The 23,888-nt window shown below is 51.9% G+C and overlaps 5 protein-coding genes across 5 annotated transcripts; 2 read left to right on the forward strand and 3 right to left on the reverse strand.

The window, feature by feature from the left end:
• Positions 1-177: 177 nt before the first annotated feature.
• FIBRA_00502 (uncharacterized protein) lies at positions 178-2,568 on the forward strand (the record flags this gene model as incomplete). The annotated part of the gene is made up of 6 exons (XM_012322396.1): positions 178-1,358; positions 1,413-1,537; positions 1,603-1,688; positions 1,742-1,943; positions 1,996-2,318; positions 2,380-2,568. 6 exons carry the CDS (start codon positions 178-180, stop codon positions 2,566-2,568), a joined length of 2,106 nt encoding a protein of 701 aa, XP_012177786.1.
• Positions 2,569-2,742: 174 nt separating this feature from the next.
• On the reverse strand, positions 2,743-7,183 carry FIBRA_00503 (uncharacterized protein; the record flags this gene model as incomplete). Its single annotated transcript, XM_012322397.1, has 9 exons — positions 2,743-2,931; positions 2,979-3,015; positions 3,068-3,265; positions 3,319-3,345; positions 3,396-4,583; positions 4,637-5,490; positions 5,542-5,762; positions 5,817-6,180; positions 6,242-7,183. The coding sequence occupies 9 exons, from the start codon at positions 7,181-7,183 to the stop codon at positions 2,743-2,745; spliced, it is 4,020 nt and encodes a 1,339-aa protein (XP_012177787.1).
• Positions 7,184-8,790: 1,607 nt separating this feature from the next.
• On the reverse strand, positions 8,791-10,121 carry FIBRA_00504 (uncharacterized protein; the record flags this gene model as incomplete). The annotated part of the gene is made up of 6 exons (XM_012322398.1): positions 8,791-8,822; positions 8,890-8,988; positions 9,047-9,434; positions 9,489-9,605; positions 9,663-9,988; positions 10,049-10,121. 6 exons carry the CDS (start codon positions 10,119-10,121, stop codon positions 8,791-8,793), a joined length of 1,035 nt encoding a protein of 344 aa, XP_012177788.1.
• Positions 10,122-10,464: 343 nt separating this feature from the next.
• On the reverse strand, positions 10,465-17,225 carry FIBRA_00505 (uncharacterized protein; the record flags this gene model as incomplete). The annotated part of the gene is made up of 21 exons (XM_012322399.1): positions 10,465-10,594; positions 10,644-11,128; positions 11,187-11,642; positions 11,696-11,970; positions 12,030-12,189; positions 12,267-12,326; positions 12,378-12,386; positions 12,438-12,605; positions 12,661-12,726; positions 12,778-12,943; positions 12,996-13,104; positions 13,154-13,217; positions 13,272-13,466; positions 13,514-13,587; positions 13,639-13,981; positions 14,036-14,337; positions 14,395-15,719; positions 15,774-15,896; positions 15,954-16,497; positions 16,554-16,605; positions 16,854-17,225. 21 exons carry the CDS (start codon positions 17,223-17,225, stop codon positions 10,465-10,467), a joined length of 5,478 nt encoding a protein of 1,825 aa, XP_012177789.1.
• Positions 17,226-18,920: 1,695 nt separating this feature from the next.
• FIBRA_00506 (uncharacterized protein) lies at positions 18,921-23,826 on the forward strand (the record flags this gene model as incomplete). The annotated part of the gene is made up of 16 exons (XM_012322400.1): positions 18,921-19,575; positions 19,646-19,870; positions 19,935-20,136; positions 20,192-20,360; positions 20,419-20,521; positions 20,571-21,544; positions 21,595-21,717; positions 21,770-22,166; positions 22,216-22,277; positions 22,329-22,736; positions 22,792-22,865; positions 22,925-22,973; positions 23,038-23,142; positions 23,195-23,313; positions 23,360-23,570; positions 23,632-23,826. 16 exons carry the CDS (start codon positions 18,921-18,923, stop codon positions 23,824-23,826), a joined length of 4,071 nt encoding a protein of 1,356 aa, XP_012177790.1.
• Between the last annotated feature and the right edge of the window lie 62 nt (positions 23,827-23,888).

Here is a 23,888-nt window from a genome sequence, read left to right on the forward strand (position 1 = left end):
GTGTCTGCTGCTGGGAAAGACCAGTCTGTGTAGACTTGGCCGTCGTCTGGAGTCTCCCTGGCTGCCACGGACAGATCCCAAAGGTCACTGTCAGCCTCTGGTCGAGTGCCGCTGACTCTACACCGTCCTGCTTGTGCCCACTCAGCTCAGGCTGCTGCTGCTGCTGCTCGCCCACCAATGGCTCGACCCTCCGTCAGCTTGTCTCCCCTCTCGCCCCCGCCGCTCGCCCAGGGTCACTCCAGCCGAGCGGGTTTCCGGTCCCGCCACGACCCGGCGAAATACGACCAGCACCCGACTCCCCACCCCGGGACCCACAGCGACACAAATGGCTATTTTGAGGGCTACCAGTTCGGGGTGCCGTCAAAGGGCCATCCCGCTGGCCCTGCGCATCCCGCACTTGGTGACGATGCGCAACGCGACAGGCCGCTCTCCCCGTGGTCGTCTCCCATCACCCTCAGCCCGCCCCCTGTGCGCGCCCCCGATCAGGCGGAACACCAGACGCACCCCCCCGAGGACGCGCAGAATACAGGCGACGGTTACCTCGCCTCCATCCTCGGCTTTGGCTTTCCGCGGGCTTCCCTCCGCGGCTCCTTCTCCAGCCGCCGCGATTCCGTGTACGGCGACCAGGCCTCTGTCCAGCACAAGGCCAGGCCGAGGCGAAGGTCCTCCTTCGCATTGCATTATGATTCGCAAGACAACGAGGACGACGTGGAGAAGGGGCGTCCGTCCAAGCACCGATACCGCGACAAGGTACTACTCAAACGCGGCCGCAAGAAGCGCGAAATCGTGCGCCACGCCGAAAGTAGGTCTATCATCGTCCAGACGGAGAAGCTCATTCTCATGTGCCGTCCAGCGTATATCCGCAGACAGAAATTCGTGCTCAAGCTCGCAAAGGCCCTCCTGACCTTCGGCGCCCCGTCGCACCGCATCGAGTCCCAGCTCGAGGCCGCCTCCGTCATACTCAAGCTCGACACCCGCTTCGTCCACTTCCCAAACATCATCCTCGTCACCTTTCTCGACTCCGACACCCGCACGTCCGAGGTGCACTTTGTCCGCGCAGGCGGCCGCGTCGCCCTCACCGCCCTCTACAACATCCACAACGTGTACCGCCTCGTCCTCCGCGACAAGCTCAGTGCCACCCAGGGCACGGAGGAGCTCGACAAGATCATCAAGGCCGGCCCGCTCTACGGTATCTACATCCGCTGTCTCTTTGCCTTCATCTGTGCATCAATCATCTGCGTGCTGGCGTTCGGCGGGTCCTTGCTGGACATGTTCATCAGCGGCGCAAGCGCGTCCATCTTGCAGTATCTCGGCCTGAGGGCTGCGGCAAAGAGCTCCATCTACGCTAACGTCTACGAGTAAGCCCATCCGACCACAATCAGCACGCTTTCTGATGTTTCCGCTCTCGCCAGGATCTCGGTCTCCATCATCGTGTCGTTCCTCGCGCGGGTCTTGGGATCCGTCCCCGGACAGCTTTTCTGCTATACTTCCATATCCTCGGCGGGAGTAGTGCTGATATTGCCCGGGTTCACCGTTTGTCCGTTCTCGCGCAGTCTCACGCCGCCGCCGAGCATGGAGGCTGACTTTATCGTCTCGATGCAGTGATCAGCGCCCTCGAGCTCGCGGCCAGAAACACCATGTGCGGCTCCGTGCGCATGGTCTATGCCATAATCTACACGTTGTTCTTGGTGAGCGGATAGCGTATCTCGGTGGCGCACCCCCGCTGTGACGCGCTCTGCAGGGATTCGGGCTGACCATCGGCTCCGACTTTTACCTCGTCATCAACCCCGAGGCGAGACACGTCCTCGCCGCCACGGACAGGCTGGAAGCCCACACCTACCACGGGCACATCATTGCGAACAACGCGTCGCTGCCGCTGGCCGACCTGGGCGGCACGTACTCGTTCACGGACATCAGCGAAGCTGCCAGCCATGTCATCAAAGGTCCGTGTACAGACCACGTCTCTTATCTATGGCTGATCCGCTCTGCGCCCAGGCTGCTACCGCGGGCCCCACTGGCCCTGGTGGAGGCAGCCGTTCCCCTGGTGGGCGGCGCTGTTCCTGGTGCCCCTCTACTCCGTCTGCTCGTCCCTCGCGAACCTGCAGTCCCTCCGGAGCGCGCAGCTCCCCATCATGGTCGCCTTCTCCTGCGCGGCGTACGCGGCGAACAAGGGCGCGAGCGTGCTCGTCAGCGACCGCTCGGACATCGTGTCCGCGTTCGGCGCGACCGTTATCGGCCTCTGCGGCAACGTCTACTCCCGGATCATCGGCGGCACCGCCTTCACGTCCATGGTCACCGGCGTGCTGTTCCTGGTCCCGGTGAGCACAACACCCCCTGCATCATGTGAGCATGGCGACTCGCCGCTCATGAGAACGTCAGTCGGCCATAGGCAACGGAGGCGGTCTTATCCAAACCTACAACACATCTTCTGCGCAGTACTCCAACAGCTTTGATCTCGGCATCCGCATGATTGAGGTCGCGATCGGCGTCACCATCGGGCTCTTCGCCGCCCAGATGATAGTGTACGCCCTGGGCCGCCGCAAAAGCGCCGGACACTTTGCGTTCTAGGGTATATGGCTATATTGTATGTTACCACGATCCAAGTGACCACCGCCGACATGAAACGAAGCGATCCACAGCCGTGCATAATGTCAACAGTAATGTAGCAGACAGCGATACAACACATTAGTACAACGTAGCTCTGACAATCTAGAAAATACCATAACGTATAGATTACGATGCCTAGGTCCCAAACAGTTGGTTGAGTTCCTCCATCCGACGCTGTAACATTTCGGCCTTTGTGAAGCTCGAGCCCAGCGTCATGTTCGCGAGCTCGGTCTTCTTCCTCTGTACCTCAAGTAAACGTGCTTCGATGCTATTCTCAATGATAAGCTTGACGGTGGTGACAGGCCGGGTTTGCCCCAAGCGGTGCTACCGGAGAGTCAGACACGTCCGTTCCTGAGACTGGTTGGGCTTACGATACGATCCACTGCTTGGTTTTCTACGGCAGGGTTCCTAGACGCTCATCAGTCCGGTCCAGCAAATGCTGCCTCGAGAGCGCACGTACCAGTAAGGGTCCATGAGGTACACGCGCTGAGCGGCGGTGAGATTGAGGCCGACACCTCCGGCCTTCAGGCTCACAAGCAGTACTTCGCAAGCGGGGTCGTGCTTCAAGGCCTCCATTGCGCGAGTCCGCTCGTCGCGCTTCATGGTGCCATCTAAACGATCGTATCGTATCCCGGCCAACTCTAGCGCATCTTCAATCCTGCAGCCTGCGGATCAGTAAGGAAATGAGGATGGCCATGAAGAACACTTCACTTGTCTAGCATCGTGGTCCACTGAGAACTAAGGCCGCATGTCAGTCAAAGATGCAATCCACGACGGAAACTACTTACAATACGACGGTCTTGACCACGCCATCGTCCAAAGAATTACCTTGTCCGTCTACCATCTGCACCTCTATAGACGTCGGGTCGTAGTTTGTGGAGTAGGGATTCGCCTTGGAGAATTGCATGAGGTCGCCGAGTAAAGCCCTGACCTTTGTCGAGGGATGGAAATTCTCCATAGCAATCCCCTTCTGCCTCTTCTCCTTCTTAGCTGCTTTCTTCTTCGGTGCAAAATCCAACAAGGAGCAATCAGGATTAACCTCGACAATGTCGTCCGCAGAAAGAGCCGTTTGACACACTGAGCAACACCGCGTTACATCGCCGGCACCACCAGGCCAACCAGGAGCGATAGAATTGCGAAGACAGCCCACACAGAACAAATGCTGGCATCGGGTCAGGACAGGATGTGGCGCGGTCGGGCTGTTCTGGCGTGTGGAGGCGCGAGATGCAGAAGCCTTCGGCTTTCGTCCACGCTTCGGTGTGCTCGATCCGTCACCGTCCCCGATGGCGCTGTCGCCCAACGCAGAATCCGCGCTACCTGCAAGCTCACCTCCGCATTCGACACACTGCGTGATACCCGCTTCTCTGAGTAGAGCAAAGAGTGCCGCAGCTCGCTGCGCATTAATGCCATCTCGAGCGACAGCAGCGACAATATCATCATAAGCCAGGGGCGACCCCTGCTGACCGTCACCAATTCCCTTGTCTCGCACGAGCTCAAAGTGATCACAAATCTGTCGCAATCGGAGAATCTTCTGAAGAATCCCAACGTAGTTTTTCATAACTTCGTTCTTGTCTGAAAGCTCGTTGAACTCGGCCTTGGACTCCGTGAAGAACTGGTCATAGACGCCCTGCTCCTGCTCGTCAAAACGGAGATACCGGAGTTCGTCTCGACGCGGTGGAAGCGACAGGATCTTGCGACCGTCTTCCGCTCTCGACTCCTTGGTACGACGGAGGGTAATACACTTCATGATAGTTTGGAGGCGGGCGACGCCGAGCGGTTGACCATACTTGACGGGCGTTCCAATGAATTCAGTCCAGACGCCCTTGTCATCTAGAGGACTCAAACGAAGGAATTTGACGAGAGCGTATACGTCATCCAACTTATTCTGAACAGGGGTGCCCGTGAGACAGAGCCGACGGTCCGCGACGAGATCACAGGATGCACGACAGCCGACCGTCGAAGTCTCTTTGATGGAGCTTTCATAGATACTTAGCACGGGCGTGAGATCGAACTAGCGTCAAAGACCTACTGAGCTTCGTCGAGAACAACCCTGAACCAATGCACGCTTTGCAGCGCACTAGATACTTCCGCGCATCCGCTGGCCTTCCCACCCCCTTTCTTCCTTTTTTTCGTGCCGGACTTCTTTGCTCTCGGGATCTTCAAAATCTGGTTACCTCTCTCATCTATAACAGCCTCTCCATCACTGCTGCTATCGCCGTCCTCCTCTTCCCCAACAGTCGCGATGCTTTTGACCTGCTTGGAGTACTCGGAAGCAAGCGTGGCGTACGTCGTAATGACCGCGTCAAAATTAGCGAGGAAGGCAGGGTCGGGGCGCCGAGCATTACCATGATAAACGTACACACGTAACGGCGTACCTTCGCGGACGCGTCCGGAAGGTTTTTGCACTTCTAGCTTGACGTCATCTGCTTGCTGCGAGGTCGCTGAAAACGTATACAAAGATGAAGAAGCGAAGCCTGTTTGTGGTGTGCTGGGTGTTGAACATATGGTACCTCCGGCACCACCGACAACAGTCACTTCACCCCGCCAATGCTCCCGAAACTGATCTTCCCAATTGACTACAGTAGAGAGCGGGCAGACAATTAAAGTTGCGCGGCTCTTTGCTTTGATCCTGCACGCCCTGGCATATTCAGCTTGTTCTCGATCCTGCTCTCGATTAGACTTCCCCTTCTCTTTAGCGTTATTCGATTCCTGTTTTACCGGGATTCCCCATACACTTTCGGCAAAATGGGAAGGATCCAAGCCCGGCTCCGGAGACCCTGAAGGAGAAGCAGGACGTGTGAGCGGTGACGCACTGAAATCCCGAGCGGACCGAAGCGTTGCTGCAATAAGAGAGACACAGGTGATAGTCTTTCCAAGCCCCATCTACATCCAAAATGGTCAGAAATCTCCCCAGCACTCTATCAGACTACGCACATCGTCCGCAAGAATAGCACTTTTCGCTTCTTGCGGTTCCTCCTTCGTTTCCCGCTGAGTAACGACATGATACCATGATATCTGCCCAGAAAGCGGATTATATCTCTCTTGCCACAATGAGGTGTGCTTGCCCAGCGGTCCGACGTGCTCACGCTCACGCTCAAGCAGAAAGGTGAGAGCTTTCTTTTGATGTGGATACAGCTTCGTAGCGACCTCAGAAGCTGCAAAAATTCGTCATCGAGTGGGCATGAAGGTAGATGAAGCTGTAGACGTACGGGCTTCGGTCTCTTGAAGTTCGTCGCCGTCTTTCAAATTTTTGAACAATTCATCTACTTGGCTCCGCTGAACTTCCACGCTCTTGCCAGAAACTAACGGCGTGCTCCATCTGCCTCCGCTCGCGCCTCCAGGCCCGGCATATCCTAGTCGATTACTCAGGCCTGCCGGACTGCGAGCATGTCCGCCTGGGGGCGGATTATGAGGATTGAAATAATATTGGGTAAGAAGACGCTGATGGTCCGATGGTATGGATGGGTGATCTAAGAGAAGTCCAGACTGATGCAAGTAATTTGCAACAACAGGAATATTTCCTTTAGGTGTATATACCAATAATTGCAACGGCAAAATCGGCAGCTTTGCTTTCTAGTCAGTAGCATGTAGACTTGATAGACACGATACTCACATGTGGCATCCCCCTGCGCACCTTCGCATCCAAGCGAATCAGACCCTTCCCCAACATAGGTCCAAGAAATGTCGCGGCTTTCTGTTCAACCACAGCAAAATTCTCTCCTTGAATAATCTCTCCAGTCGGAAGCTTTGCAGAAGGGGTCTTGATGTGTATTGTCTCCTGGCCAGTGGCCTTGTGAGGCGTATGCTCGTAGCTCAGACGCACTGGGGCCCATTCTGTATCAGGCCCCGCCGACTGTGGCTCCTTGAAGAGCAGGTATGGAATAGGGTACAGCACGAGAGCAGTGACCGTCAGCTGGCCGATACATACCGGCGTCTTTGGAGGCAGATCGTTGGGCAAATTACCTTGTTGATGGTGCATGAGCAAGGGAGTCGCGGGGGGTGGCGATGGGGATGGGGAATTTGTGAGATCAATAACCTGACGGGAGGTACTAGCGGACAGATGAGAAAAGTCAGCATTGGATTGTGGCGATAGCCGGTGCCGATTGGATGGTGGAGAATTGTACGCAGGCTTTGGCCGTGGAGGAAAGAAGGCCGAAGAATTAGAGGGGCCCGTGAATGGTGGGGGTTGGATGGTATTAGGAATGGGCGGGACCGGTCCTGTAGACATCTGGTGCGACAACCAAGAAGGATGCTGTGCAATAGGAGGAAGTAAAGTGGATGCAGACATCACAGGAGAAAGACCAGATGATTGGTGAGGCTGGTAGTGCGAGTCAATGTCATCGCGAGAATAGTCGCTGGAGGCATTGAAACTACGGGAACTGGTGCAGGTGCGCTTGCACTTCCTGTCGGAGGAATGATAGGCATCGTTGCCATTGTCGTCCCCATCCTCGTCCTCGTCAAGAGTAAGATCAATCGGGTTGGATTGGGAATAAGAGAGCATGGGAGGCGCTACTCTGGAAGCATTCGGTGGTGGAGGCGAGTACGGGGCAGCACTAGTAGACGGCTGGGAGAACATGGTCGGTCGTTGATGACCGCGGGGAGGGATTAGACGCGGCCGTCGAGGAAGGCGTCGAGATGAAACAGGCTCGGAGGGAGCGATGGCATTGGCATTGCATTTGAGAGATCGGTGCTGACTGGCCCACGTGACTAAGCAAGCGCATTCCGAGGACCGAGATATCGCAACATGTTCGACTGCCACTGGATCATGCAGGTGCAGGCCCAGGGCCGCACTTGCCTCCCTCTCGTCCTCATAATATCCTCCGCGATGGGAACGTCTCAGCAGGGGAACGTAACTTGCTGGTCCCTCTTAGTCATAGGCCGAGCCCGGCGCGCGACCTTCAAAACCTTCGGGCAAACAACCAGCCATTCCTCCCGCGCGCTTTGTCAGATAATCTGTCATGCCTCTCATGCACACGCCTCCGCCAGACATCGTGCAGTTCACAGCGACGGAGCTGGTGAACACGGATACCGCATGCCTGTGCTGCATGCCACGGTCTGATGGCACCCTCCTAGCTGCTGCAGCAGGTGTTGCTGCGAGTCGTGTCTACCGCCGTCCAGCGCTCTCCGCGGAAATGAGACGTGCCGAATCCCGATCGGGCACAATGGTATTATGAATACCATCCTGACGCAGACGGCCCATAGGCCACGGTAAGTGTACCACACTGCTTTTGGTCTGCGACCGCATTGTGTGGTTGGGTGGCACGTTAGTTGATGGTTGGCTTGATTTCTGGATTCGGAAGTCTGTCCCTCGCGACATCCTGCGACATCTCGCGACATTATGCTCTTCAAATCTTTATGCCCGGCTTTCTGACACATCTCCGTCTCCACCGAACCGGCGGGTGTGTACCCCGATGTCACCGAGTTAGGTCCTATGCATGTAAGTTAGCTAGCGCTGTTGCCTTCCGGCGCCTGCAGCGAGCCCAACGACTGGAAGCCCCATCTGAGAAGTACTATACTGTCTTACACTTTCCGCTTACCAACGATGAATCGTCGAGTTGTAGTCTAAAGTGCGAGTCCATACTGTCCTCAGATCTGTCGTGAGTTTAAAATTTTGTTCAAGCACCGCTTGCATATGATATGACCTGGCAGCACTGGGAGTTGCCTTGGTCATTTCTGCCAATTGTACGCGCAGTATAATCATTTTGTAACAATATATCTGGAGAGAATGCTGAACAGGCTCTTGGGAAACAACTATTAGGAGACCAAAGCTACAACCAAAATGTGGGGGAAATCGATGCAACATGGACGTGAGGTAAAAGAGTAAAGGTGCTACACTTCGACAAGATGGATAAGCAGATACACAAGAAGACCGCGAAGCTTTGCAACACAATACACAAGTATCAAGAAAGTGGCTGCAGCGCTCCACTCATAAGATTTTGTCTTTGATCAGCTGGTCTGACGACGGGCACTGAGATATTGCAGCATGGTGCTGTCTCTTGTGTTTACCTTCACCATGAATTGAATCACTTAGACTTGGACCATTGCAAGCTAGCACCGATGACGAATATGGTCCATGATAGTAAACCATATTTATAATCCGGGACCATACTCACAGTCCCCACGTTCTTACAAAGAAAAGCGTAGAGACCGCGACCTGGTCATGCTAGGTTGTGATGGTACAAACTACTTGAACGAGACGCTAACGGTGATAGAAACTGTGTTTAAGCATCTAGTGAAAAGAAGTAAGTACATCGCTCAAGCAACATTTCAAAAACTACTTACACGGGGCCCACCCCATGGCATAGTATGCCTGTCGGGCTGCTTCCTCTTTGGCAAGCTGCTTGCTGGCGCCGGTACCTTCGCCTTTGACGAAACCACCAACTAGATAGCACGATCAATCAAAAGTAGAGTAGACTGACGTTCATATAATGCGACGTACCCATGCACTTAACTGTCCAGCGGCCTGCGTGGGCAGGACCTGAGAATTGTGCCGGGTATTCCACAGTGAGCCTGCGTTGATTTGCAGTCTGATTGAAAAGAGGAAGGAAAGCAGCCATAGGCTGCGCTGGTGAAAGAGGATTCGCTGGAAGTGGCGGCGGGGCGGACGTCGGAGGTGGCGGTACATGGCTCGAGGGAGGTGGCGTCGGGGAGCCCATCGACTCCGTCTTGATCTTCTTATAAGCAGAGAAAGCATCAACTTCCATGCTCACTGAGGCTCCAGATTTGTAATTCGGGTCGATAAGCTGGCCAATCCAGTCCTGAACCAGCTCCATTCCGTTCTGGACGAAAACGGCGCCGATGTAGGAGTGAAATAGCAGCCTAGTTTCCTGTGTTCCCCCGTGAGATCATCAATATTTTAGGGGTGAGATGGATGACGTTACCTTGGGAGTAGTGAGCGATGCCAAGGCATCCTGGCTGCATCGCACTTTCTCTCTTAGCTTGTACTCGACGATCCAGCTTTCCACATTGGCGTCCGAAAGGACCTCGACCCTACGTGACTGGTCACGATCGTAGCAGATCAAAGTGATGAGACATGCATGGGCAGAGTAGCTCACCTCGATTTCCTCTGCCTTGAGCATGGGCCTCTTCACGAAGAGAGTATATGTTGTGGCAGTGTCTAGCACTTTCTCACCCAAGACGGAGAGGCGTTCGTTGTCGCCATACTCAGAGTCCTCGTTGGTGGGTGCTCCCGGGAAGCGAAGAGACTTGTGAGTGAAGACCTCTAGGATGATGTCGCCGCGGAGTTTGGGGATGGGCGGGAAGGTGGGAGGGGCAGAGTCCATGGCGTTGGACGGAGAGCGCGGGCGCTTCAGATGGGGGTTTTGGGAAGTCTTCGCCGCTGAAGGAGTTGCTGGGCCAGCTGAGGAGGGCCACGTGCTGTCTGGAAAGGAAATTGTTTGGGATTGAGTGCGGCAGCGCAGCAGAGAAGAGCAGGACGCACCGCTGGCGGGAGGCATAGGCCACGGATGAGACTCGGACTGCATGCTAAAGCCCTTGACGAGTGCCTTGACCATCAAAGTGTGTGTTGTGCTGCTGCGCGCGTCGTCGACTGTGCCGCCTCAGTCGACTCCCTCTTTATAAGGCTCCCAGGGCGCTGGTGGAAAAGGTCTGAGTTCAGATTCGTTCGGACCTTCCTTGGCCACTCGCGCACACGCGTCCACGTCAGGCCCGCGGCCGTGGCTCTCCTCTGTGGCGTGAATCTCGCGCGCACAAAACAACGCCCATATGTAGTTCAATCCACGTTGGCCTTCCAACGGCGTTTTCATTGGCGTAGTACAATGCAGATAAATTAATATCTAAATCTATCTTACATTACAACAAGCTCTATATGACGTTTCTATGGTGGCATACACTATTTTAGTCCCTGGAATCCACCCCATCTCGAGCCAGCGCCTGCCTCTGCTGCTTGACTAGGATCTTCTGCAGCACATTCAACGTTGCCTCCTGCGCTGGATCATCCTTCAGTTCCCGCATCGCCCTCTTTATACTATGCACCCCATTAGCCACCGAACAATGTCTGTAATTGGTATCCCCACCTTTTTGGCCCTTGTACAACGACAGGACAGTCCTTCACGAGATGATGTGGCGTCCGACCGCAAACCAGACAGGGTGTCTGCCCCTCATCTCTCATTTTCTTCTTCTGTGGGAGCTTTTCAGAGTCGGAGGACTGCGCACGCTTCGATGTACTCGCGACTGGAGCGCTATTTGTCATTGGGACAACGAATGCGGCTGGCTGAGACTTGTCGGGCTTCGCCCCACTTCTTGAAGGACCAAACTGTGCATCTACGTCTTTGGAACTGCTCGGGATTCCGAACTGCGTACCCCTCAAGACGGTCTGAGTAGGAGGTGCAGATGGTCTTGTTGGTACGGGGGTCGCCGAATGATTCTTCTTCTGCCGCTTTGGTGGAGGTGGATCATTACTTTTTGCCGGATGTTCAACAATGTGAAGAGGCTGGCCAAGCACAAGATTAAGCAATCCGCGTTTATGTAGCGTCTCATCGATCGCCTGGATCGCCGCCCGCTAAAGGATGGTGGCAGAATGTCAATGAACAAGACTTCACGATGATAATGGTACGTACACGTTCTTCCAACGGCTCGTCTCCGGCATGAAACAGTAGCATACGTCGATATTGAACGAGATTCTCCGAGCTATTGGTCATATAACATGGCGTGTCGCCGTGCTGACCGCCACATAGACCACATATGGGGTCCGCCGTATTAAGAATTGGTGGCAACGGTTGAGATATTCTGGTATCACCTCCGAATGCTGAAGAGATACTGACATCCTGTGTGATGGGAGGAGGACGTACATGGTGCAGTCGGGCTTGAAGCGCTAGCGGAGGGGATGAGGGGGGAAGGATGCTATTATGATCGTCTGGGACAACTGAGGCAGTCGCTGAGATCCCAGTGTCGCTCTCGGATGCAGATACAGCATAGACGTCGGAATCGTCTGACACGTGCGATTTGCTCTTCTTGCCTTTCCGCCTTGAAGCCTTCTGGCCCTTGTCCGGAGTGTCATCGATATCAAGGGTTTGCTGTAAACGCCGAATATGAGTCCGCTGTGCGTGCAGGTAAGACTCGAACTTACCTGAGGGAAGACAGCTGCGGCACGACGTCGTACACCGCGGCCTGTGGCTTCCTGAACTTGTTCAGTTGAGCGCTTTGTTGCTATGCGCTCCAGCGTTTGTGCCCATGAGTCAATTTGGTTTTCCGCTGGATCTTCCACAATTTCCTCCATTACATCTTTGTCCGCGGACCAGATTTTTGCGAAAGAAAATGCCGTGCTCGTTTCGGCTTCAGGTCCGGGCTGATCCCCTTCTTGTTCCGTTCGTTCGATCAGCTTGTCTACGTCGTTCTCAGAATCTGGCAGGGAGTTAGCTCTCTGATTCTCTGATTCGATTGGACAAAAATATGTCACTTACACTGAATTTGACGTTCTTCTAATTCCTGACCTTCATCGAAGAGGGCTTGTGCACCGAACATCAAGATCGACTGCACATCCTCCTTGGAGCCATCACTGTCATCCATTTTCTGAACAATGAGATGGTCAAGGACAAGCTTCTTCTTTCCCGTCTGCATTATCTTATCTAGGGCACCACAAGTGAATAAAAAGCATGAGACATGAAAGGTATAAGCGTGCCTTCTGCAGAGCCTTTGACCATAAGCTTGAACACAAGGCATGTTTTCTCCTGTCCATAACGATGCGCACGGGCAATAGCCTAACGGTGAGGGATTAGTCTTGTCACATAATGCACAACGAGCAAGCCTACTTGGAGGTCCTGTAGGCAATACCGTCAGAACTATCATCATATGTTTTCAAGAGCGCGCACCTGGTGTGGGTTGAAATCTGGATCGAATATAATCACTGTATCCGCGGTCCAGAGATTGATGCCCACCCCCCCAGCCCGTGTTGTAAGCAGATAAACGAATACATCCGAATCGGGTTTGTTGAACTCATCCATACCCTTTTGACGATCGATCTGCTTGGTGCTTCCATCCTAGGGCGCCGCTTCGATGAGGACAAATATATTCAGATCAGTGAGAAACTCATACCAGGCGTAGGTACTTGATACCCTCACCAATGAGGAAGTCTTCAATGATATCGAGTGCTATGGAGAACTGTGGTTTGGTGAGACAATAAATCTAAAGCGTCAGAGTGATTATGCAGACCTGGCTAAACAACAAAACTCGATGACCACGCTCTCGAAGCTTGGGCAACAATATCTTAAGCAGAAGCAGCTTAGCACTGGCATCTATGAGTTTGGCATGTGACTCGGATGGTGGAAGTCCTTTCGGTTCAATCTCCTCAGATACCAAGTAAGGATGTTGGAGACATCTGGTAACCAATCCTCAACAACAAGGAGAAAAATATTATGCAAGCGACTCACTTCCGCAGCTGCATGAGCAGGTTGTTCATGTTGGTCTTGCTCACTGCGGCGTTTACCTTAGCGCCCATTGACCCTTGGACGAGATTCCGAAGGACATTGAGGTTCTTACCTAGCGGACTACGTCAGAGAACTCATGCCTTGATAAGGTAGCGACTTACTCAAGAGTGACCGATATACCTCACGCTGAAGAGGCGTCATGCTGACCGGTACGATGACTTCATTCTGGAGAAGAGTCGTCAACAGATCTAGATCAAAAATTCTGCACAAAGATTGTACCTTTGGGGGTAATTGAAGAACTTCAACTTTGAGGCGACGGAGGAAGTACGGTCTCAATCTCATGTGGAGTTCCTTGACACTGTCGTCGGAGAGTACTTCGTATTCTCTCGCGAGGGCATCCAAATCGGCCCATTCACCAGGATCGAGGAAATTCATGAGAGTGAAGAGCTCTCGGATGTTGTTGTTCAAAGGTGTCTGGATCTTGATAAGTATATATATGTTGTCCGGTACGGAAAACTTACACCAGTCATGATAATACGATGTATAGTATTTAATTCCTTCAGCTTCCTAAACAACAAGCTGGCATCGCTCTTGACTGATATAGAATGGTTCAGTAAACATCGGCCTTCAAAATATATTAACCTACGTCGCTGTCCTTCGTCCACTACGAGCACCTCCCACCTGAGAATCTTCTTGAAGACGGGGGCAAACTCCTTAGGGTTGGTTATCATCTCATACGTAGTCACCAATACATGAAATTTAGCACCAGTCGTTCCCTCTTCAGGATACTGATGAAAAAGTTCGTAGCGTTTGATAATTTCTCGAGCTTTAGCTTCGCCATAAAAAGGCACTACCCTGAGCTTAGGAGCCCAGCGCTCAAATTCGCGTACCCAGTTGGTGATGGTTGAGTTAGGGACGACGACTAGACAGGGATACACTTGGTGTCCCTTGAGACTTCCAATAAAGGTGGCGATCTGAACAGTTTTCCCCTGCGCGCAAACGGTCAGTTACAAAGGGATCTTTCTCAAGGGGGGAATTCATACCAGACCCATCTCATCTGCAAGTATACAATGCTGATGTTCGACCCAATTACTGCAAAGCCAGTTGACGCCGTCAACCTGAAAGGGCATCAATTTCAATTGAGGATTCTGACCAAGTTTTGGTTGGTTCTCGTAATCGAAGGCCTGCTTCCTCCATGCATTCTTTGGTCGCTTATCGAAATCCTTCTGGTCCTGAGCGGACAAGTGACGAATGGTGACCTTGCGCGCAGCCAAGAATCGATAAAAGGCATTTTGAAAGGAGGCATACCCTGGCTCTCCTTCACGCAGAGGAGCATCCCAAGAGGCTGAGAGGGACCGCACGTGAGAACAATCAGAAAATCGAGCAGTACATGCATGCCCACCATCTTCATAGCCTAGGTCGCCCCATTTGAAGAGAACCCAGACAACGCGGCCAATTTCGTCAGGAGACAATATATGCCGGGTTCGATCTTCGTACTCCTCGACAGTCTCAGTCAAGTCATCACTCGGTTGCTTCCCTAGCCGGCGAACGTCCTCCAATTCTCTATGGACTTGAGCCACTTCAGGGTCTTCGCTCTTCTCGTCATCGTCCTCGCTTTCCACCCCATATGCTTTCTTACCTCGATGTTTGACGTATTTCTGTTTGCGCTTGCCAATACGTCGTTTGGGGTACGCAAGGAGCACATCCAAGATACGATCCGCTGTCATCCAAGCGGGTGGTATCTTCCGCTCCGCGTCTGGATTCGCCTGCAGGGACGATGTGGGTCCACTATCCGGCTTGACGGATGTGTCTCTCGATACCTCCCCGCCAACTTCATATACCATCGAGTCGACTCCATTCGATTCCCCCGCTGTGGCGTCAGACGCAGGCTCTGGCAACAATGTGATTTTACTTCCGCCTTGGAGGAAATTCTTTAGCTTGGCTGTATTTGTCGCAAGCAACCATCCATGAGGTACCCATGATGTCCTCCTGTAACTTCTGTCTACCCACTTTATCAGGTATTCTCGTGGAAGCATCATCTTATAATTCACCGGCTGCATTGCAGGACGTGGAGACTCAATAGCATTTTCGGGAAACGGACGCCACGCGAGGATGTGTTCTACTGCATAAGTGTAGGACGCACAATCAGCGCATTGCCAGTTGTTATCGTTTTGATAGAACTCGGCGAGCTCGATAGCACTGACGTTATCGGACGGCATGCTATCACCAGGAGGAATAGGAAGGTGGGCATAATGAGCGAGTCTTTTGCAAGTGATGCAGCGATAAATGAGCTCATCTGGGATGTCATCGTCGATGCCATTGCCTTTGAGGGCGGGCATCAGAGCGACACTTGTCCCGTCGACCATCTCGACATCTACACCTGAACCGGCTGCTTCTGGCGTCCCCCTCCGCTCTTGAGGCTTGTCCTCGACATTCGCCAGCTGAGACCTATCGGGCTGAATTGCAACTTCTTTGCAATACATGCAGATTCCGCCTTTCATGCACGAACCACATATAAACTCTGTCGTCTGCCATGGATTGAGATCTGCACGCCTTCTCGGTTCCGGCTTTGTCCTTGAGTCCGACGGCTGTTCGTCGCCGGACTCGCGCGATTTCGCCATCTGAGCAAGCCACTCGCTCTTATCTTTGTCCAGGGCCGCTCGTAGAATTTCCTCTCTCTGGGTCTTCGCAAGACATCCCCAATGAGCGGCAAGCGGGCATTTGAGGCTGACAAATGAATGCTCAGCAGGGCTTCATACGCTCATAACATGATATGCTTACCACCTAACCCAGCCTCCCAAATCTTCAAGTTGCTCTTGTTCGTTCTTCTCATCATCTTCAACGTCCTTCTTCCGCCTGCCTTTCTTAGACATAAGATCGGCTAATAACTCATTGGCGGGCTTTCTATGACATTTCTCGCAAGTACGCCGATGAACTCGTAGTGGCGCTAGTGCGGCATACTCTTGCTCATCTAGTTCCATATCTGCTATAACGCGGAATCGACCATATGCCGGGCGGGAAGTCTTCCCGCGGACGATCTTTTTGGCGTTCCTTAATGCTCGGCGACCTTCAAACTCATCGCTGCTCATCTCCTGCACCTCGTCATCATATTCGTCGTCATCAGCATCGTGAGCAACCGTGGCTCGCGTTGCCCGCGTACGTAGTGATCTCCTGACGGGCGCAGCCGCTTCGTGGACGTCGCTGTCGTCGTCTGAATTAGTAGCAGGTGGGAAATAGTCTTGAATAGAAGATTTCATCTTCTTCTTAGCACCCGCAGCTGCAGCACGAGGATGTCCGCGCCTCGGGGGGACTGAAGATATTGCAGTATCGGATTCAGAGTCTACATCCATGGCAAGTTCATCTGAGTTCGAGCTTGCTCTGCGAACACGCCTGTTCCGTGAAACTCGGGTGTTGAATTTGATGGCCATTTTGACACGAGACTTGGGATGAATGTAATGCGCGGACGGATCGAACGGAAGAAGGGTCCCAGCTTTTTTCGAGTTTTCTGAGTCACTAATGAGTATAGAATTGCATAATTTCGGATTCAAAAAGGGGCCGTACTATACTGTTCCACGAGATCCGCGTGACCTTTCGCAAATTCATCCGCCGGAAACTATGCGCAAGTAGTACGTTAGAAGGTGGGATTTAGATAAATTACTCAGAATATGGATAGTTGAAACGACCATTGAACAATCCTCTGCTATATTGAAAGGACTCATAAAGAGCTGAAATTTCCACGATGCTCCAGAAGATGTGGTAAACAGTGAGTCCACATATTCAGGAGCCGGAAGCTTCCTTCAGTAACATTGTCGTCGAGTATCCTGAGCTGGGAGTAGACATTATCGGGAAGGCACAACGTACCTTATGAGCAATTCCATCAGAGAATTTTGCGAAGTAATACAGAATGCCGCCCTCTTCGAGATCACCAATTACAGAGACCAGTTCCTGATTATCGAATTCGTCATCGGAGGCACCCATCGTGCTTCGGCCAAAGTCAGCTTTGTATTGTGATTTTTGGTCCTCGGTCAAACTTGGTACTTCAATGTAGAAGCGCTGCTCAGTCAATAAAGATGGACCGAAGTGAGAGTGTGTTGGTTTTGCAGCAACAAAGAGTGCTTCCGAAGGCTTTAGAGTTGTCGGAGGATTCGAAGAGCATGAGACGTCGGTAGTCGGTGGGTCTAAGTTCTGAGCAGGAGAAGATGATTGAGGGTGATTCGTAGACGTCGTTGACATACTACTTTGATAGCAGACACGATGACCAGCCAAATATTGAGTTCGTATCTTGTATGACACGTGAAACGCGTCGCGAGATGAGAGTATAAACAGCGCCGTGACCAGAGCAGTGGCAGGACTAGCGAGGCGGGCGTAGCCTTCCTTTTTGACTAGAATTCTCACAATGCAACTTCAAGTATTTAGCATAAGCGCCAATCAATTATTGTTGTAGTGATCGGCATCGGACAGGTGCGCTTCCAACGCCATACACCTTTTCTCACTTGCAAAATGAGTCTCACCCACTGGAAAAATGGACAATTATTTGTTGTAGATCGCCATGTATCAATTGCGACATTGCACGATGAATATTATAGTACTAAGATGCAGAATGTGGGCATATTACACCATTACTATTAGTTGACTCGGATCAAAGAAAACCACTAGATCTCAACCATGCACAGCATTGCTCTGCCACGTCCCTGCCATGATCTGGATAAGAATGGATGAGCATAACCCACAGTGCAACGACAAGCTTTGGGCACTTACTAATGCAGAATGCGTGCGGTATGTCCTTATGGCCGTGAACTACACGCACACATTTTGGGTCCGCTTCCAAAGCACGTAGCACACTTTCCTTATGCCTCCCCACCCAGTCATCGACCTCCGCAAAATAGAGATGTATTTGTTGCCGATGTGACTGAAACACATCAGCATCCAGATCCCTGATAGTTTTCATCTCATCGTGCGCTAAAGCAAGACAGGCATATATAGCTGAAGGCGAACGCAGTAGTTCACGCAGCACCGTCAGTTGGACCTGAGGCCAGTCAGAAAATAAAGTGGCTAAAACGCGTTGCGGCAGTGAACGAGCGAGAACCGAAGCGTATGAAATAAGGCGAGGAAGGGGAGACTGGAACATCCACTTCGGAGAAATCAGGGACTATCATCAGTATGTTGAAATCGCGTACCGACAGCATATGCCCTCTCGGAGTATCCGCAATATGGCAAATTGTAGGAAAGAGCAAGAAGACAGATTCAATATCAGTGGGACGAACTTTGAAGGCCTATAAAGCTCGGAGTTAGTCATTAATAAATACACAGGAATAAGGCGGGACCTGTAAGGTTACCCACGAGCCAACGCTGTGTCCTGCCACCACTAGCCTTGAGAAGGGGAACGATGACTTGATAGCGTCAACTGCCTCTATAGCACTTTCTACTTGGGTAATCAAACAGGTACTAGATGGACCGCTGTAGTTTCTGTCGTGTGCGATTGCGGGAGAGTGACCCAGGTGGCCATGAGCCAAGACAGCGAGTCGACCTTCGCTTTCCTTGTGCAGTTCTGTGAGGAACGGGGTGTAGAATTCAATCAATCCAGGATTCCCTTGTAATTTTCAGTTAGCATGATAGACTTTAGAGTTGCTGTCGAGGGAAGCCCACCCGACATTCACCTGGTAGAAACAAAAGAATCACAGGAGGCTCGGCGACGTTTGCAGACCACCAGTGTACATGAGCGGCTCCACCAAATTTAGGATGAGGGAAAGCAGCGTTGGTGCATCCATCTGGGAGAACCGTTGCCGTATTGTACTGCACGGGCAGCAAAAACGACGGGAGTGATGTCTGCGACTGCATCCAGTTTAGCGTCTACAGTCGGAAGAGTGTCTTTATATGGCAACTGGTCATCGACCAGAGCAAGCACTGGTACCTCTAATTGTCTGGATCATGTCTCGCTTGCCTTCTAGCAACACCAAAAACCTTTCTCGTCCTCATGTCTCGTCCAGCTCGCAAAACGACGCTCCCAAGACCATGCCCCCGGTAAGGCCACTTCAAATAAACCGTGACCGCGCTTCGTCGACTGGAGCACGTCCGAGCACGCCGGGTACTACTTCTACGGTGTCTTCCTCTCCTACAGGAGCCAAAGGCCCAACACGACCCGTGAGGTCTGGTCTGAGGGAACGACGAGTCTCTGGGCACTCTGCTTCCGACCACGCATCAATCGACTCGCGTATCACCCGTGACTCTAGAGCTTCGGGAGAGGGCACGGACACAGCGCGCCCCGATGTATCCGCACCCCTCAGGCTACGTAACAATGCTTCGACATTGTCTGTCATGTCTAATGACCGGTCGCGGCCAGCTCCTTCACCAATCTCTCCTCTCTCTCCAGGGTCAGATCTCTCTCCAACATCTTTGGCAGCTGTAGCAGCCTTTCAATCATTTGGGAGAAAAAGAGGTTTCGCAAATGACAGTCCGATAGACGCTGAGTATGAGCGTGAGCGGGAGAGGGAACTGGAGGTTCAGAAGGCTCGACAACAAAGACTACGAGACAGAGTCCCTGGAAGGAGAGCAACCGGGAAGGCAAAGGCAGGGGATATCGACGGTCAGTGTCCATCAGTTGATCTTTGTTGCTTTGTATCAAATATGCTGAAATTTGAGCCCTACACTTGCAGCCGTTTTGGATGAGATCAAAGGCGAATGGGAGATCGTAACTGAGGATGATGTGAGTCTCTACTTCAACAAACTGCGAACAGAGAGTGTAATCCCCACTACATTTCAGTTCAATCCTGTCGAGCTTGCTTTGCAACTTTTGGACGACTCGTCCCTGGGGAAGGACATGGATTCTTTCCGGCGCACGAAGGATATGCTTTCCAAAGCGCTGAAAGGATCGGTTGACAGTGCGTTTGACTGGATTCCGCACTGGGCTAGTCGATTCATTCCCTACCTATAACTTGTGCCTAGAATACTACCAGGCCTTTGCCGGCGCACTTCCTCATCACGGTTCGCTCTTGAATCACGTTGGCGTTACGCAAGATCAAGTCAGAGAGGCTCGAACGTCTCTTCAGGAGGCCAAAGATACTCTAGGGAGTAAACGGGCGGACCTCGTCCAATTGTGGTCAAGAAGCCAGACGGTAGACGAAATGATGCGGATTCTGGATCAAATGTGGGTTTACCATGGTGATATATCTCGAGAAGCTGCTGATTTGCGGAGTTCACAGAGAGCGCCTTAGAACTGTGCCAGACGTCCTTGAGAGTCTGATATCGGAAAAGCGTCTTCTTCAGGCTGCTGTTTTGTTAGTACGCAGCTTGAAACTCATCAATAAGCAGGATATGCTGGACATTGGTGCTGTCTCCGACCTGCGAAGTTATCTGGTTACTCAAGAAGTGGTACGTCTTACCAATGCGGTACTTTATGTGTTTAATTTTTAATCCTGTATGATCTTAGTCACTGAGAGAGATATTAGTTGATGAGCTTCAAAGTCATCTGTATCTTAGATCATTTTGGTGTGAATCTCGCTGGGCAGTGTATACACCTGGTCAACAAGCATGTGCGTATATAGCGACTGATTTTATGCTGTCTGAGTAAAATCTCCCCAGTTCCAGTCCTTGAAGAAGAGGAGCTACTTTCTCCAAGATTAAAGCCATCATTTCCCCTTATTTCAAGTCCTAATGGACCAGGATCTAAGCCAACGCGGCTGGCCAGATTCCTCGACGAACTTGCTTTGCGCCCCAATGATCCGCCCTTTGATATCACTGAGCAACATGGCCCCGATTCTTCTAGTGTAGGACTAGCAGCATCAGGCAGCACTCCCGCCATAGGGCTATCAACTGGACAATCATCGAACTCCCTCAATGGTGCCCTACCCGGTATCACAACCTCTTTCTTTCCGAACACACTTCAACCTCCTGCGCGGAATCCTGAGGCAGATTCGTTCTCCTACATTGAAACAGTTCTTGAATCGTTGGCTGTACTTGGCAAACTTGGGACTGCACTAGATGTTGTGTCTCAGAAACTTCCGGGTGAAATCTCTACTTTGGTGGAAGCTACTTTAGATGAAGTTGAAGAGCGAGCTGAATTTGGTCGAAGAGGCTCCGCATTGGCTTCAATGTCGGGTACGGGAAGTGGAAGGCTGGAAGACGTTATGTTGACCACCAGCGCGATGCCCTCCGGTGGAATGGGATTCGGCACTGGCATACCTGGAGTCACAATCGTACCAGGCGCGCCGCGGTCTGCTATTGGCATCACCGGCCGAGTTCCTTCATTAAAAGCTGCTAGTATCCGCTTAACTGCTCTCGAATCGTCTACAAAACAGGGCGATCAAGAGACCTTGCGAGACTTTTTCTGGACGCTATATTCCAAACTTGATGCAGTCACACAGGCCCTGCGGGTCGTTTACGAAGTATCAAATCGGATTGGATCGGTGAGCTACACATCGCCAATTTCCATAGAGGATTTTCATCTAAAGGCGGGCACGTGGTTTATCCAGAGGCGGGATTTTCGAGATTCATCAGGAGCAAAGCCCGGGTCTCTCTTTCCTCTCGCAGAAGTATGGATGCCAGTGCAAGCAGAGGTCTGTTCCATCTATCTGTTCAACTTGCCTGGTTTCTAATAGGTCCGTAGGTCCGAACGTTGATCAGCGACTATGTGACTGACGAGGAGCAGGGAACGGTATCTGGTCGTAATCCTATCTCGTCTATCAACGAAGTTCTGAGAGAAGGCAAGTTCAATCGGGACAAGACCAAAGTCAGTATCAAAATTTTAAGATGCTGGTATGTGCTCACCGAGCCTCGGACAGTCGGTCTTCCGCTTTGCGGACACAGACATTAAGTCTACTATGAAAGTCTTGAAGCAGCATGAGGATGATTTGACTCGTGTATTGAAGGACTCTGTGCCGGGTTTGGTGCAGGGCTCGGCTGATAGCGCTGTTCAGGCCACACTATCCGCAGTTGGGACAGACGATCGACTGGCCGGTACCGGTCAACACCACAGAGTCCTAGTCCACCCAGATGCTTTCCATGTTAGTATTCTCTTTCAGCCTACCCTTGCGTGGTTGGATCGTATTTCAGGCGTACTCCCATCCGGCCTTGAGGCTGCTCGGGCGTCGAGTGTCGTGTTAGATGAATTCGTGCTTAACGTCTACTTGCCCCAACTCGAAGACAAAGTCTCCTTACTGTTTCATCAAACCGTGACCGGTATGTGTGCTGATATGTGATGATCAAATCAAGCTAATGCGGGATCTAGGGCCTGATGCCTTCGAACCCGATCTTGCATCGCTCGCTTTGTCACATGAGCCTCTTGTCAAGGTCGGTGGTGTATAGTTTCATCTGCTGCTCTACTCAAGGTTGCAACCCAAGGCCAGCGTGCAGGTCATGGCGCTCATAAACTCACTGTGTGCCATGCTTCGAACGACTCCCTTCCATCGTGAGAACTATTCCCGTCTTATCCTCACTGTCATCGGACAATTCTATCAGCGGTGCAGTGATAGATTCTATGACTTGGTTTCCATCAAGGATGGTACTTCCCAAGCGGGATCCCGGGTTGCTCTAGCTGCACAGTGGGCGCAGAAATCGGAGCTTGCCACTTGTCTTTCAGGGTTATTCGGCGTTGTCAATGATAGCAATACTGTCTCAAAGAGGATCCAGCTGTGCCAACAGGAGGCACACCTTGAACAGAATTTTCTCGCGGAGCGTTCAATTGACAAACAGGACTTGATACTCTCAATCAGGAACCTATCCGCTTTAGCTGGTCTTTATACTAGTATCGTAAGTTTTTGACAGAATCCAGGACAGCACGTATATCTGATTATGGCACCAACAGACGTGGTTTGCGAGGGAGTTGGATGTACTGAAATCAGCGCCCGATGTGGCCCTGTCTCCCACAACTCCGATGAGGTTAGAGCCTGTAAACGCGGTAACACCATACACGCCTTATTTGCCGGCTGTTGCTCCAGTTCAAGCAAACGAACCATTGAGTCTCCCTCTTTCTGCCGCGATGGCGATGTAAGTGACATAAGAACAACTCTTGTATAATGTACTGATTCGGCGTGTTTGCAGGCGATTCCAGGCCCTCCATATGACGTTTGTTCAGCTGGCTGAACTAATCATTTATACCCTGCGCATTGATGTTCGGTGCCGTGCCATCCATCATTTGGACCTTGCCTTGAAACATGTCAGTGCTGATAATCGGGTTTGTCTATTCTTGTTCTCAACTGCTCTCATAGGGTGTTTACAAGACGGAGCGTGAAGTCAGCGAGCCAGACCCAAATATTATCGATCTGAATATTGAGCTGGGTCGCTGTGATGAGTGGGCCTCGTCTGCCCTTCCTGGGAAAGAGCGACGGTGCGCACATTTGTGAGCATCGGAATCTATACTGATTACCTTAAAGGTATATGTTCGAAGGTCTAGGTCTTCTACTGGAACGACTTCTGATCTCAAATGCACGACACATACGCACAATGAATGCGTTTGGAATCAAGAAGATGACGAGGAATATGCTCGCATTGCAGCAGAATATTAAGACGATAACGCAAGATAACCAAGACGCAGATTTTGAGCGGGCAAAGCGATACTATTCTCTGTTTGCGATATCACCCCAAGTTTGTGTTCTTCTTTGGCGTGTGGACATGAGACAATCAAGTGGCTGACATCATGATGCAGCAAATGCTTGACGACATCCGTCAAAAACAAGAATTCAGCTTCGATGAGTACAAAACCATGCTAGACCTGCAATGCGGGGTTGACCCTGGTCACAGCGAAGGCGGAGCAGCGCAAGCTACGGATCGCAACTACAGCATGTATGTGATCGATCTGCACGGGCTGGAGATGGAGAATTCTACAGAAGAGGTCACGTAATGAAAGGAGATGCTAGTGGTCAAGTAACAACATATGGTCAGCATTTATACCCTTTGTTTTCC

This window comes from Fibroporia radiculosa (genome assembly GCF_000313525.1).
Source record: "Fibroporia radiculosa TFFH 294 genomic supercontigs, scaffold215, whole genome shotgun sequence".
NCBI lineage: Eukaryota > Fungi > Basidiomycota > Agaricomycetes > Polyporales > Fibroporiaceae > Fibroporia > Fibroporia radiculosa.